This window comes from Silurus aristotelis, assembly GCF_946808225.1.
Source record: "Silurus aristotelis genome assembly, chromosome: 3".
Lineage (NCBI taxonomy): Eukaryota > Metazoa > Chordata > Actinopteri > Siluriformes > Siluridae > Silurus > Silurus aristotelis.
In genome coordinates this window covers 17826910-17842831 of record NC_139576.1, presented here as the reverse complement: position 1 = coordinate 17842831, position 15922 = coordinate 17826910, and the positions used below count along the sequence as shown (strand labels likewise).

The 15922-nt window shown below is 37.7% G+C and overlaps 1 protein-coding gene across 1 annotated transcript in view; it reads right to left on the bottom strand.

Moving 5' to 3' along the window:
* kdm6a (lysine (K)-specific demethylase 6A) overlaps positions 1–15922 on the bottom strand; it is a 40456-nt gene that overhangs the window by 3354 nt on the left and 21180 nt on the right. Inside the window, exons 7-23 of the mRNA XM_083536398.1 lie at positions 14935–14989; positions 14394–14428; positions 13459–13552; positions 12552–12678; positions 12024–12122; positions 11233–11452; positions 10784–10918; positions 9345–9482; positions 9183–9260; positions 8974–9078; positions 8440–8850; positions 7577–8292; positions 6883–7012; positions 2830–2935; positions 1765–1970; positions 411–472; positions 246–320 (exon numbers count right to left, since the gene is read on the bottom strand). Of these exons, the coding sequence (XP_083392524.1) occupies positions 246–320; positions 411–472; positions 1765–1970; positions 2830–2935; positions 6883–7012; positions 7577–8292; positions 8440–8850; positions 8974–9078; positions 9183–9260; positions 9345–9482; positions 10784–10918; positions 11233–11452; positions 12024–12122; positions 12552–12678; positions 13459–13552; positions 14394–14428; positions 14935–14989 (2792 nt within the window). The remainder of the gene's footprint in view (positions 1–245; positions 321–410; positions 473–1764; positions 1971–2829; positions 2936–6882; positions 7013–7576; positions 8293–8439; positions 8851–8973; positions 9079–9182; positions 9261–9344; positions 9483–10783; positions 10919–11232; positions 11453–12023; positions 12123–12551; positions 12679–13458; positions 13553–14393; positions 14429–14934; positions 14990–15922) is intronic.

Here is a 15922-nt window from a genome sequence, read left to right as displayed (position 1 = left end):
AATCATACAGAAAAGAAAAAAAAAGGTGATAAAACACAAAGTGTCTACTGAGCACAGACACACTGCTCACCCAATTCTCAGAGCTTCCCAACAAGCTGGAATAAGCAAAGAAAATATTTGCCTGTTCTGTAATGTATATATGAAAAAATAAAGGCTTCTTTAATATCAGTCTGTTTCTGTATTTAAGACATACTTTTTTCCTTTTTACTGCGAATCACAACGTTATGTATAGTCAACACACTCACTTTCGCTCATCAGACAAGTCAATGTTTGTCCCAAACTTGATATGCTTAAAGGGACCTCTCCGCCGTCGTACCAACCTGAAGAGACACAAGAGGTTTATTTAAATCTGGAATGGTTTTGAAATGCATAATTTCAGTAGTCTGTATGTTTATCATTTGGAGCCTTACGTTTCTGCAGGAGCTGATTCAGTGTCCGAGTGCTCTTTTTGTCCTTTCTTTTCATTCTCCTCCTAAAAATTAGTAAAATATAGACAAAAATCATGAGATCTTTATCAGGTGAAACACAAAACATTCTTCTGTTGAAAAGAAATTAAAATGTCAAAGAAAATTTATTACTTGATCAAAACACCACAACACTGGAAATTCTGATTTGTTCAAACTGGTTTAGAATATCACAGTTTAATGCTGAGCAAAGAAAGACATGATCCAAAATTTCCTGTGTGAGGAAAATATACTGAAACACACGGCAAAGGGGTAAAAGACTAGACAGCAGGGGTCACTATGTCTCTTTAAAATGCCATAAAGTCAACTATTGCAAACAAGACTTGCACAGAGAATTGCTGCATTAAACTAGATATGGTAACCTTGTAATACCTGACCATAAACCAGGGATAAAAAGAAAAGCACCCCCATCATCTTAGAATTCCTATACATTGCAACTTCCAGTTCCAAGTTTAGGAAATGGCTTTAAATTCAACACCTCTCTCATACACACACACACACACACACACACACACACACACACACACACACTATAATATAAAAATATACACACACATATATATATATATATATATATATATATATATATATATATATATATATATATATATATATATATGAAAAAAAAACAATGAAAAAAAACCACCACACATTATTGCTTTGAGGATAATAATATACAAAGTTATGCTGCAAGTTGATGGATTAGTTGATTGCAAGCCAAATCAAGGAATCAAAATATGCTAATTAAAAGCACAATAAAGCCCATAAACACTAAGAATGGCAGTTTAGATTCTGATATGGTTGGAGAAAGGGGAAACACACTTCATGAATTGCCAATCAAAACACTAAAACTTCCAAAGAAACTGGACCCAAGCAGAAAGCCAACAAAACAAAACTGAACACAACTGCTTCTACCAATTCAGTATATATCAGCCAAAACCTGTTATTCTTTTTGGCTGAAATGCACATTACATAAGAGACCTAACTCTTGTTTCCACAAGAAAGCTGTAGATGGGCACTGGTGCCTTCAACCAGACCTTACATTGACATTTTTCAACATGTTGATTTTGACTGATCACTGTAACAAGCATCTTCTTCCTTTATTAACTTTAACAGAGGACGGGGTTTTCTGTTTTGCCTTTCTCCAGTACAAATGGAAAAAAAAAAAAACAGCACTAGAACAAAGATATGAGATCAGACTGATGAAAGAGACTAATTGCCTTAATAAAAAAATATAAACAAACATTCACTCATACAACATGAAACTCGACCATGGATAAGAAAAACAAGTGGAACTTACACGCAGAGACTCCTGGAAAGAAGATGCCTGGTACTGCGCGTACTTTGAGATAGTGGTATGGGATCGGCTGCTCTCGCAACGCCATGACTTTTTTGTGCCGGTTAAGTCCCAATTCTCGTCAGTGGGCTGAGAAAACTGAGTCCTCACCTCCACCAGGTGATCTGGGTTTGCCTCTACCAAGGTCTTAGTGGAGAACAGACCAAGGTCTAAAGCACAGGTGAGAGGAGGAAAGAATTGAGACAGAAGCATGTAATTTGCTGACTCCAAAATACACAGTCACATGAAACACATCCAGGCAATATGAGTACTCCATTAAAAAGTTTAAACTTTGGAATAAAACGAGTATTTCAAAACCTATACACAATCAAAACTCACTAGAATAATAAAACATTGGCAGTATGACATTAGACTGAATGCATGTGAATTTTGTCCAAGTGAAAACACATCTGTAAAAAAAAGCCAGGTCATTAATGCGATGAATATAAGGTCATACCAGCGGACAGAGAAGATGGCAATTACTTAATGGAACATAAACACAAATGTGACTTTCTGGTCAAATAAGGTAGCAGTGTATATAAGGAGATACTTCTGTACTTTATTAAATCAACTATTATTGCATATTAAAGTAAAAATGGAAAAAACAAAAAGAAAAAAAAAAAAACCCAGTTGCAAAATCAGAGCTTATGGCCAGCAACCAAAAGGCAGGTCTTGAGATGGGACATGCTTCTGGCCAAACTATTCAAATGTGTCTTTTGTGCTATTTGAGATGCTACCTGAAATTACAAATATAGCTTACAGGTGGTGCTGTTGCCTTGCATGCTTTGATAATGTACAAAACATATAGCAAAAAGTCCACTCTCTCTGGCAGCTTCCTAACACTTAAACTACCCAACAGTTTATGCACACTTCCCAGAACAGCTACTCTTTAACTCATTAAATAACAAGCATGGGTGGTAAGCAACAGAGAAAACATTATATAAAACCTACATAAAACCCCACAGAGAAAACATAATATAAAACCTACATAAAACCCCCCAGACAGACATGAAAAAAATGCACACATACCCAGCTTAAGTGCTCCAGCAAGTCCTCGGATAACTGTAACAGGGTTGGCCGCATTTGTGCAGAACTGGTGAAGTGGGGGGAAGAACGCATCCCTCTTGCTCTCCAACTGTAGGAAGTTAAAAAAAAAAACACCAAGAGTTAAACCCCAAGTTTTTTTTTTTTTTACAAACTAATGGCACAAATAGTTTTGACATGTTCTTCTTTGAATGTAACTTTTCTAATATTTATCATCAAACAGATCTAAAACCATGCATAAGCCAATACTCAACCCTTTTCTTTCTATATATGGTTCACTGGTTTCCTTGATTTTTGTCTGGTTTTACACTGAGCTGATCCAGTTGCGCAGTGTCAAATTTGTAGCTTCCTAACGTTCGTAGTAACAAAAAGCACCTGGAAGATTCTTTAATTTGATAAAGACTCTAACCCAAATATTCTATAACTAAAAGTAAAAAAAAAATTAAAAATCTGTCTGAATTCCCCTTTATATTGAAGATTACCCAGTTATAAGACTAATAAGTTTTTTCTTACCTCACCTTTTTTTTTTTTTTTTTTACACTTACATCTTTATGGTATTGTATTAAGCTTAATTATGAATGATTTATTATAATGTATCACTATGTTTATCAAATTCAATGAGGCTAGCTACTGGAGTGGAGCTGTAAATAAAAAATTGTGTTGTACTGAGCAACGAAATCATTATCACATTAAATTTAGGGTCGAAAATAAGGCTTACACAAGTAAGTATTTTTTAAATCATATACAGTGAGGAAAATAAGTATTTGAACACGCTGCTATTTTGCAAGTTCTCCCACTTAGAAATCATTGAGGGGTCTGAAATTGTCATCGTAGGTGCATGTCCACTGTGAGAGACAATCTAAAAAGAAAAAAAAAATCCAGAAATCACAATATATGATTTTTAACTATTTATTTGTATGATACAGCTGCAAATAAGTATTTGAACACCTGTCTATCGGCTAGAATTCTGACCCTCAAAGACCTGTTAGTCTGCCTTTAAAATGTCCACCTCCACTACATTTATTATCCTAAATTAGATGCATCTGTTTGAGGTCGTTAGCTGCATAAAGACACCTGTCCACCCCATACAATCAGTAAGAATCCAACTACTAACATGGCCAAGACCAAAGAGCTGTCCAAAGACACTAAGAGACAAAATTGTACACCTCCACAAGGCTGGAAAGGGCTACGGGGAAATTGCCAAACAGCTTGGTGAAAAAAGGTCCACTGTTGGAGCAATCATTAGAAAATGGAAGAAGCTAAACTGTCAATCTCCCTCTGACTGGGGCTCCATGCAAGATCTCACCTCATGGGGTCTCAATGATCCTAAGGAAGGTGAGAAATCAGCCCAGAACTACACGGGAGGAGCTGGTCAATGACCTGAAAAGAGCTGGGACTACCGTTTCCAAGGTTACTGTTGGTAATACACTAAGACGTCATGGTTTGAAATCATGCATGGCACGGAAGGTTCCCCTGCTTAAACCAGCACATGTCCACACACGTCTTAAGTTTGCCAATGACCATTTGGATGATCCAGAGGAGTCATGGGAGAAAGTCATGTGGTCAGATATGACCAAAATAGAACTTTTGGGTCATAATTACACTAAACGTGTTTGGAGGAAGAAGAATGATGAGCACCATCCCTACTGTGAAGCATGGGGGTGGTAGCATCATGCTTTGGGGGTGTTTTTCTGCACATGGGACAGGGCGACTGCACTGTATTAAGGAGAGGATGACCGGGGCCATGTATTGCGAGATTTTGGGGAACAACCTCTTTCCCTCAGTTAGAGCATTGAAGATGGGTCGAGGCTGGGTCTTCCAACATGACAATGACCCGAAGCACACAGCCAGGATAACCAAGGAGTGGCTCTGTAAGAAGCAAATCAAGGTTCTGGCGTGGCCTAGCCAGTCTCCAGACCTAAACCCAATAGAGAATCTTTGGAGGGAGCTCAAACTCCGTGTTTCTCAGCGACAGGCCAGAAGCCTGACTGATCTAGAGATGATCTGTGTGGAGGAGTGGGCCAAAATCCCTCCTGCAGTGTGTGCAAACCTGGTGAAAAACTACAGGAAACATTTGACCTATGTAATTGCAAACAAAGGCTACTGTACCAAATATTAACACTGACTTTCTCAGGTGTTCAAATACTTATTTGCAGCTGTATCATACAAATAAATAGGATAAAAAAATCATACATCGTCATTTATTTGTTTTTTTTCTTTTTAGATTATGTCTCTCACAGTGGACATGCACCTACGATGACAATTTCAGACCCCTCCATGATTTCTAAGTGGGAGAACTTGCAAAATAGCAGGGTGTTCAAATACTTATTTTCCCTCACTGTATTCTGTATAACTACTGGCTAAAAAACCACTGATCAACTTGCCAATTAAACTTTATACACTGAACTTTACCATTTCCCAAAAGTGTGTTTGTGGATTTGCTCATGTTTGGATTGGGCATGAGAAATTTTCCTTCTTTGAGGCATCACCATATTTTCATGTATTACTTTTCCCACAAGTGGGCATTTGACCAACTTGAAGACTGCTCACTTAATGATCAAGGTAAGCTCATTATAAGGAGGCAATTTAGCCTACAGTCTCATTTCCTTTGGTTTATGTAAACTTGTAATAATAAAAAAAAAATAACCCGTAGTGCTATACATAATGTAATACTATCCAGAACAGTTTCAGAACTGTTTCTACAGGTTTCACAAAGTAAAATTTAAGACCCTACTAAAACCATTAAGAATTAAATGTAAGACCTATATCATGACATCAAAAACACAAACATGCTGTTAGCAACTGGCCTTAACCAAGCCCTTAATTCATTTTTTTAACAAGTCAAGTATCGCTAAACTTGCACTTTCCCATAGCTAAAAAAATAAGTTTTTAAGTTTGTGGACCAACCCGAGAAAGATTTGCACCAATAACAAAGCTGATTGGCTGTTGCACGTTGGTATCGTTTGTCGTCGTAATACAGCAAATTATATTTGGACTAGAAAAAGAAAGAACTGCAACAACACGGAAACTAACAAAACAAAAACATTCTAAAGTGCTGCGGGAGCATTCAAATGAGCATTAGAGTTAGTGTTACATGGACATTGGGAAATTAATACCTTAAAATTATTTAAGACCTAGAACAGCGAATTTAAGACAAGTTTTAATTCTTAAAAATTGTGATTTTAAAATTTCAGACTTGTTAAGAATGCCAGAGGCATTCGATAGGTTACTGTAAACCGTAATATATACCTGCTTCTATCATGGCTGGGGCTGGATTGCAATGTGGATTTGTGGGTTAAAATCAGTGCTTATGTACTGTGTTGACACTCCTGTCTCATAAGCATACTGAATGTTTTGCTGGCAGCGGCAAAACCTACAATTTATTTCAGAGGTTCAAGGAAACAAATTAAAATCAAACTGTTTTTCTCATCTCTACAATTAAATTGGTTATTGTGACAGGTTCTTGTATTTAAGATGACACCAAAAATTATTAAAACAACATGTCAATAATAAAGAATTGTTTTAAATAAAAAAAATTCTGATCTACATTTATGACTGTGTTTAAACTGCAGAAGTTCATTTTGTCATTACATATAAAATAAGAGTGTTAGAATTTTCTTTATTACTGCTGATATCATCTCCAGAATCTTCAGGACCTTTTAAGCAAAATCTCATTTCTCATACAGATTTAGTTTTCAAATAAAAACGTGTGTAAAGTTTTGATAATTCAAACTGTTAAATGACATGAATAAAAATTTCTAGGCTATTTAATTAGTATTTTTTTTGCATTTAAAGAAAATATTGATTAAATAATAGTCCACTAAAGCAAATGATAAACTCTCACAGTCTAACATAAAAAAAATGCCTGCATGTAACATGCAATTTCTTGTCTAAGGACCAAAGATTCAAGCAATCGGTTCTCACAGGACCAAATTGTCCTGGCTTGAGTCCAAGACATAGACAAGCCAAGCCAACAACATGCATAAATCACTACCACCATGTCTACAATAAACCAAATCAAGAACATGATATACTCACATAAATACTAGGGGTAGGGGGGTTAAGTTTGTCCTTTGGTAGCGGAGGGAATGGTGAAGGAGAAACCCTTGGAGGGGGGCATCTGTCCAATAAGATGCTACTCGTGGATACACCATTTTTCCCAAGGTGTCTGGAAAACAAAACTTCAATTAAACACTTCTAAAACATTGAATTACACAAAAAAATAAATGCCAGTCATCATTTATCTGGACAGGTCCCACAAAATAATATTTTATATCAATCTGATAATTTTGATACAAGAAACTCCATTTATTGGAGAATGATTTGAAAATCGCACATCGTGCCATAATGGCAGTTGTGTCAGCATGAATTTACACCTCTAATAATGCAAACCTTTTTAAAACCATTAGCACTGATGAATGGTTTAATTAAGTGTTGATGTATACATTCTTTAATAAATCTGTGTTGAGCATCATTTTTTATAAAATGCTATGTAATTAAGCCTAGTTAAGAGTTATGTATTATTAGAAGACAATACTAAAATAAAAAAAAATTATATGCTAATATACATAATTAAATCAGAACCAATTATTAAAATGAAAGCATTTCAAAGTCACTTGCATTTTGCCTTCTTTACTACAGGTACACTCCTGTTAAAGTTATACACTGCCTGGTGCTCTGAGCAACTATCCTGAACATTCTCTGTCATTGCATAACTGTCACTACAGCCCACCTGCAAGCTTTAAGCATCTCCCTGGAGCTCGGGTATATGGAAACTGATGCCCAAGGAACAATCGATGGGGTTGGAGCTTTAGAGCAGACTAAAGGAGAGTCCACCTTCATCGGGCTTTGCGAGTCCTCCGGACCTTTCCCATTGAGCCGAGGGCTATTAAGGCTGCCGGCGCTGTTGTGCTCCGTGGATTTGGGTGAAGGTGTGGCTGTAGACATGGCTGAGCAGGGTGACGAAGCCACAGAGTTCTCCTGCGTCTTAGAGCCCATTTGTAGGTGAATGCTGTTAATTGTAGTGCCAGGAGCAACCACCCCACTGTCTTTACAAACAACATTACTATTGGCTTTTCCCATTAGCAAGGCTGAGGGCGGAAGATTGTCTGGACTGAGTTGAGCTGGTGAGCAGTGTTCGAGCACAGCAGCACCTGCCAGGCCCTGATGGACGTGATTAGGCCGTCCTGCAGTGGCAGTGCTGTTGGGCATTCCCGCCAAATGCCCATTTGAGGAAGGCATGCTCTCTTTGGTCGGAGCAGGGCCTTGCTGTCCACCTGAGGTAGAGGAGTGAGGGTCAGGGGGAGAAGGAAGGGGATTTTGCGCCTCCTGTGCAGAATATCCACACTCATTTGGAACGCTATTGCAGGTAGGTGGAGACACCCCTGTGGAAGAAAGTGGCCGTTCACCATTGGGACCTGCTAAATGCGAACCTGGACTTTTAAGCCCCTGTCAAAAACAGAAAAAAACAACAAAAAAAGAAAGTTATAAACAAAAGAAACCATAATGCAATGGGTGATGGGAAATAGTTTTATATTAGGGGAAAAAAATTACTTTGCCACACTACTTATAGAAGAAAATGAGGATTTCCTTCACCTGAGTGGAGTTGAAATGTTGGCTTTTCCACAGCTGATCATTCATTGTGCTGCTGCTGCTGCTGGTAGGGGTTGCACAGTTACGAGGTAGTGCATTTTGCTGCAGGTAAGGCACATTTCCATTGCTCCCCTGCCCTGGTAAGTGATTATTGCCCACAGAGTTTCTCTCCGTGTTAGCCAGGGCTCCAGCAGTACTGCAGGAGGAGGGGCTTGCAGAAACAGGTCCATTGGCCATTGTCTGAAGGGTGCAGGGGGTACGAAATGAGGGCTGAGTGGAGGGCGTGTTGGAGAGAGCAACTGGTGTATGGCGTGGTGATGGGAGCGTTTTTAAATCAGGCAGTGATGGGTTACTTTTTGAACAAGGTCCGTTGGATAAGGCGGGCCGTGCTTCGCCGACAGCATTCAACCTTATCTGTTCAAAAAAGATAAAATGAGCATCTTATGTTTACCATTCTGCAGATGGGGAGTAAGAATTACACAAAAAAAGGATATACATAATAATGCACTTCAGGCAATTACACATACAAATACAAACCTGTTGATGCTGCTGCATAAGGAGGAGTTGTTTTTCCAATTGGTCTAACATTTGAAGCTGCACTGGCTTCAGGTTTGCCCTGTTAGCCCGCAACTGTTCCAGGTGCTGTGAGTACAAAGGATAATTCTGTAACATCCAACAATACTAAATCTGTATTGTGCATTGCACAATTCCAAAGGAGGAAAAAACAGCAAGTTTTTTCTACCAACCTGAAGCCTCTGGGGATTTAGGTACCAATTTGGAACTTGCTGTTGGACAGGATTGGTGGTACAGATATCAGCCGAGTTCTGTGCATTTTTAGAATGAGAAAAACATACTTTTACTTTATGTATAAAGTTCCAAACAGTAAATTATTCATGTTCTTTCTCTACCTTAGATGGACTTTTGGTCCTCTTCCTCTTGCTAGGACTGGACTGGTCAACTGACTGGCTAGAGAGCATGTGTGGAGGCAGTGACTGTGCTGGGAGCTGGGACTGACCTTCACCACGCTGAAGAGCCTTTCCTGCTTGCTATGGGTTATTTTTAAAAAAATAATTAATAATTTATTTATTTTTTTTAAATGACAAGAAAGCAGCTTGGAGGAGTTCATACAGGAAAGACATTATTGGAGCTTATCTTCATAGTCACTCTATACCTTTTTACAAAAGCCAAAAGGTAGTAAAACTAAAAGCAAGATTTTATTTCTAAGGTTTTCTTTTCATAAAGTCTCAATTATTTTCGTTCTTACCAGGAATAATGGAACATGACTAGTGAAAACTAAATTACCAGAGAGTGTCACTCATAAATCAACATAAACACTACAAAGTTAAACAACTGATTAAAGGAAAATGTTAACAAGAACAGCGTGTTCATAATATATAATATACCAATAAACTTCAAGTAATTTCCCACCAGACTTTCACAAATGCTACATTCACCATAGACTCAAACTGATCTTGTGCATTGGACATTTTCTCTGTTCATGTAGGTCACATGAACAGTAATGATGAATGTAATGAGTGATCGAGTGGGCTGTTGTGCTGATGAAATCAAAATTCAAATAAAATTAAATTGTTAAACCATCACAGATTCAATCATGGATTACAAATTAGTGTAAAATAATAAATAAATAAAACATGGCGTGAAGCAGCATGTCCCGAAGTGTTTGCAATTTTTCAGCATTCTATGGTTTAATTAAATATTTAACTGGTTATTGTCGCCTTGAAAATGTCATAGAATAGGTTAGTTCCTATAATCATTTAGTTGTAACAGATATACAAGTTCATTCGGATTATATTCTTCAGAAACTGGAAAGTCCTCAGTCCTGAAAATCCTCCCTTGGACTAAAACTTATTCTAACTTTACAAAAACTGGGAACACTGGAGACTTTTTCCACACATTAGACAATGTGGAACATTTAAGTCTCAGTGAATGAATGTTTTATACAAAAACTATAAAGTATTACAAATAGCCTGTTATTTTACCTACAGCTAGCACTTCTGTTTGAGCTGCACCGTTACAAAAAATAATATTTAACACTGTCTGACCAGCAATAAAATCTTAAATTTAATAGCACCAGGTTATTTAAAAACTCAAATAAAATGGCAATATTTATGAGCAAACACTGAAGGTGTTCAATGTGTGATAAGTATCAGCATATACTAAATATAAACTACATCTAAAAGCTCTTGAAGAAATGCATAGCTGTCTTCCATTAACACCATATAATATTTTAAATCCAAGTAAAATAAATAACTGTACTTAAGTCCTCATAAAGGGTGTGGGAAGTGGGGTGGATGTCTACAGGTCCGTCTAGCTGAGCTGGTCTCACCTGCTGTGCTGTGTTCAGGGCTCCCTGTCTGGAAGTAAGCTCTGCTGGAATTGGTAGGCTCCATGCCTCCTCAATACTAGGGAGCATTTTACTTTTACTCTGTAGACTACCTTGTTGTAGGTTACACAACTGAGCCTAGAAAAGATGTGTAAAAATCACAGTTGGATTTATAAGTGGATGATTAAAGAAAGTGCTCCAGACATCAATCTACATATTTAAATCAAACATTCCAGGTCATGTAATGGAGGTATGCTGGAAAGTAAAGATGGTAATGGCAAATGCTTGAAAATAGCTTGGGTATTAAAAAAACTGAATGCAGATATACAAGCACGTGTACACAATGCACAGTTTCAAACACAAGTCTCTAAACAAGACCGATATTTGTCAAATAGGACCCATTAGGTTGAAGTATTCAAGACATCAGTACAGTTCAGCACACAAGTCAGTACCTGTAGGCATTTAATACGGGCAGTGAGGGCAGTAACATTAGAGCAGGACTTGCTGCAAGTGGCATTAATGTAGCATTTGATGGCATCCTGAGGCTGGTTGCAGGACTCGTAGAGGGTTCCCAGATCCATCCAGGCAGCCGCATGGCTGTGATCCAGCTGTACTGCGCATATATAGGCCTGAAGTGCATCCATTGGCTGGTTCTGTTGCTGATACAACACGCTAAAAGACAAGATCAGCAGAGAACCGTCAAAAAAAAAAAAAAAAAATTATATATATATATATATATATATATATATATATATATATATATATATATATATATATATATATATATATATATATATATATATATATATGTGTGTGTGGGGGGGGGGGTCTGTTGCTGGATATATATTTTTATATATATATATATATATATATATATATATATATATAATATATATATATATATATATATATATATATATATATATATATATATATATATCCAGCAACAGACCCCCCCCCCCCCCCCCCCCCCCCCACACACACACACACACACACACACACACACACACACACACACACACACACACACACACACACACACACACACACACACACACACACACACACACACACACACACACACACACACACACACACACACACACACACACACACACACACACACACACACACACCTATCCCCATTAGTTTATTTTTTATTTCCTGTTTAAATAAACCTTTGGATCAAACTACATCAACTAGAGATGATGAATTCCATACATCATGCCTTCATAGTACTTACCCTATTGAGCACCATGTATCAGCACTAGCCTCTGACTTATCGATGGATTGCCTGTATGAAATAAACGCATCCTGGACCTTTCCAATACTGGAGTAGCACCTGCGAGAAAAACAGAAATTTTGCATGTTCATCCAACTGAGGTTTGCTCTCAGTGACTAAAAATGTTGAACATGAACACAGTTCTATGTTGTTTTAGAATCAAGAATAAATTAATCCGGTGAGTTATGCTTTATAACTAGCCGTAACTAAACTACAATTAAAAAAAAATTTAAAAGCTAGATACACAGCACACTTTGTATCTGACAGTCGAGCAAGCCTAAGTTAGTTCAAGTTTACCAAAATTGTTTTACGGTTAATTAAATCTAATTTTAAAAGTGCCAATACACCTTGGAAATCTATATGTATCCCATTATATAAGAATATAATAAATGTGTTAAATGTTTGCAAGGACATTTTACACCTGAAATACATTTACCACGCAAAGTAAATTGTCGTGTAAAAAAAAAAAAAAAAAAAGAAGTGTGTTACCTGCCCAGGAAGTACCAAGATTGTCCAGAGTCAGGATCTGTTTCCAGAGACTTCTGCAGACACTGAATAGCATAGCTGTCTTTGTTAGCTTTATCTCCTAGCTGTTCTACTGTGTGATGCATCCAGCCTGTAGAAGCATTGGAAAGCACGCAACCTGGTTATTGCACTCTACAATAACATGACCTACAAGAACACAAAAATGCCCAACATGTGCTGTATCCATGAAGCACAGCGCAAGCACAAAAAAAAAAACGCAAGTGGCTTGTCCACTGGGAGGTAACAGTAAAGGGATGAAAGGGAAAGAGGAGATTCTGACACTACCACGGACAGCTTCAAAAGATCCCATTACAGACAGCCAGAGGTTGTTAAGAACAGCGAGATAGTGTGTTAGACAAAGCCTCTCCAGTCTGTGATCCCAGATGAGCTTTTAACATGTGCCAAGAGCCTACACATATTTCCATGGCAACCGCGTGAGTGCCGACAATTACAGGTTGGCGTGGAAATTGTTTTATGACCGAGTCTCTCACCCCTCCTCGCCATACTTCTATGGTAGATCCTAGACTAGCAGGAAATTTAAAAGAGACCTTCAGGGGATGGGTGCAAAAGACCCAGTAGGCTAAGAATGTATACACCTGTGTGCTGTTTCATCAGAAAAGAAACGGAATTCATTCTGGAATCAGGGCTCAGAAATCACAGACTGAACACTTTTTCTAGAAAAGATTACAGTTCACTGTGACGTAACTAAAAATTTGTAGGTTATTTCCGGCCATACAGAGTTAGACTATAAATCAAACCATAATACTTCAAAGGGGAAAAAAAATACCACTTAATATCATTAAGCAATAAAGATATACTACAAGTACAATTACAGGCTTTATGACAGGTGCCTAAAAATTGCAAAACTTACCCAATTGTTGTAGAGTAGTTGCCTTCACCTGTACCGGGAGATTCTCTGTCTCTAATAGACTTTCATATGCTTCTTTTGCTGCACGGTACTTCTTCTGCAGAGAGAGTGAGGACAGGACATTAAGCAGACAGAAGGGTCAGCAATTTTATGGCCATAAGGGGGGGATACAAAGGGGCTTCACAGACTCACTAAAATGAGAGTGCTGGCTAGGAGGAATGAACTTAACTAGTCAGGACAGAGAGTGATAGCTTGTACACCAAGACAGACACTGGGGGAGGGTCAGTCCAAGAACAGACAGGACAGACTAGACTCAACAAGCCACTGGGTTAGGAGCACATTAACGCATACATGAGCATGCAGGCGCGCACACACACGAAATACGAGAAGCCCACTTAGAATATTTGTTTTTCTTGGTGACCTTGAGACTGAGCCCTAGACTACACATACTCAAGTTGAATGTTCAAGACCCAGCACACACACAAGCATTAAAAAAAGCTAGCACAACACAGCTACATGGACAAACCCTACCTGTGTTTGGTTCTCTATGCATTTAAGGTATTCAACTCAAGAGCAAATTAGCACTAATAAAATCTTTTAAAAAACTTCAAACATCTAGATTAGTCAGTTACAAAGATGTTGGCGATTCAGAGTGATCTGAATTAATCAGCTGTTATTCTGAACAGATTGTCCATTCTCTGATGTACCTGACAGGATTAGAATGGGAAATCAATCCAAACACATGCTCCACTGAGCAGATAGCACAAGAAAAAAGTAGTACAGTTGTCTAGAAATACTACACAGGCTTCCACACAATACAATCAAATACATCTCTAAGGATTGATACTGGAAATAAGCGAACCATTTAGTTATCTCTGACAAATACATAAAACAAAAACAAAAAAAAAAAGAAAGTGCAAATAGAGAATGCCACTCACCTGAATTTCATATAAATGAGCAATGTGGAAATGAACTGCATAAAGGGGGGAGAGAGAGAGAGAGAGAGAGAGAGAGAGAGAGAGAGAGAGAGAGAGCGAGAGAAAGAAATACTTCATTAAAGGAATACACAATAAAAACAGCAGGATGAAGGAAAATGCCACTAGCAAGAGTGCTCAGAAGATAATGTGTTACTGGTACACTGAATTCATATGGAGGGAGAAGGTTAATGTGCCCTGTCTGCACTTCTAGCCCATCATTACTGCCGGTGTGGAGAGTTGCACAAGGCTGAATCCTGTAAGGCAGTTTCCTTGGCAACTGGAGTCTTAGGGAGTGTGGAAATAGCAATGAGGAGGAAAAATAAATTACAGAAATATCCATTTGAATCCAAGCTGCCCAAGCTGCCTTGCCTCTCTTCAGTTCTCCTCAAAAGGAAATGATGAAAGCAGCCCTGCAATTCTGCCCATTTGCACATCCAGATACTCAACAGAAAAACATTCTAATGTACAAATGAGAACTGCTTTGTTGCTTAATGGTACTTACTTTCAGCTTTAGACAAAGTGCAGGGTGTGGAGTCAATCAAAGCCAGCTGAAAATGCTGCAGAGAGAGATAGATATGAGCTGTGACTAAAGATCATGTTCAAATAATACATACAAGGGCTCATTTCAGAGAGGTTTTTAACAAGGTTTATTTTTACACTACAAAAAACCTTTAAAACAGAGCATCATGCTCAGACAAAAGTGATGCCTTAGTTTCAACTTGACCGTATTACTGAAGATGACCGACACACTTTATTAAAATGATTTGAGAGGAAACAGTTATAGCAAAAGAGCTGAAATGTTCTTTGAAGAAATAAATAAATTTTCAATAAAATAATTAAATGCATCTGATGAAACCATTAATGTAATTGTTTAATTGTGCTCCAACAACCATGGGCAGCAAAAGTTGTCTTCAATCCAGTTCAGTTGCTAAATTGTGAAAAATGCCAGTGAAACTAACTAAAATTGGCCAAGAATACAAACAGCAAATCACAGGGCATGGTGCAAAGAAATATGTAATGAAACACCTATACAGAGAAACACTTAAGAGATTTCTAATTAAAATTATGAGGTGAAGATGTACTTAACCCAATTAATGCAAGACTTTTGTACCAAATATCCTTGCATATATAGACTATAGTCCAAATTGTCCAATGTTCCATAAATTAAGCTTAATAAAACAGTAGGCTTTCTGGGCAAAATGTGGTCACCTGTCTTCAAACATAGCAACAACTAAAAGAGGCACAGCAATGAATTACAATATGTTGCAGAATTCAGATCATGGAGAGACATAATATCTGTCTACTAAACCTTACCAGTAACAGCTTTCATAACCTACAATGCAGATCAAATAATCAGGCTTCTTATTTATTAATAATAATAATAAATAAGCTGCTAAAATAGGGAATCCCCTTTTTAATATCCACTACTGACAGTCATTAAAAAAAAAAAAAAAATTCCAACACTTACCTCTGTCCTGTCAATTCCAGTT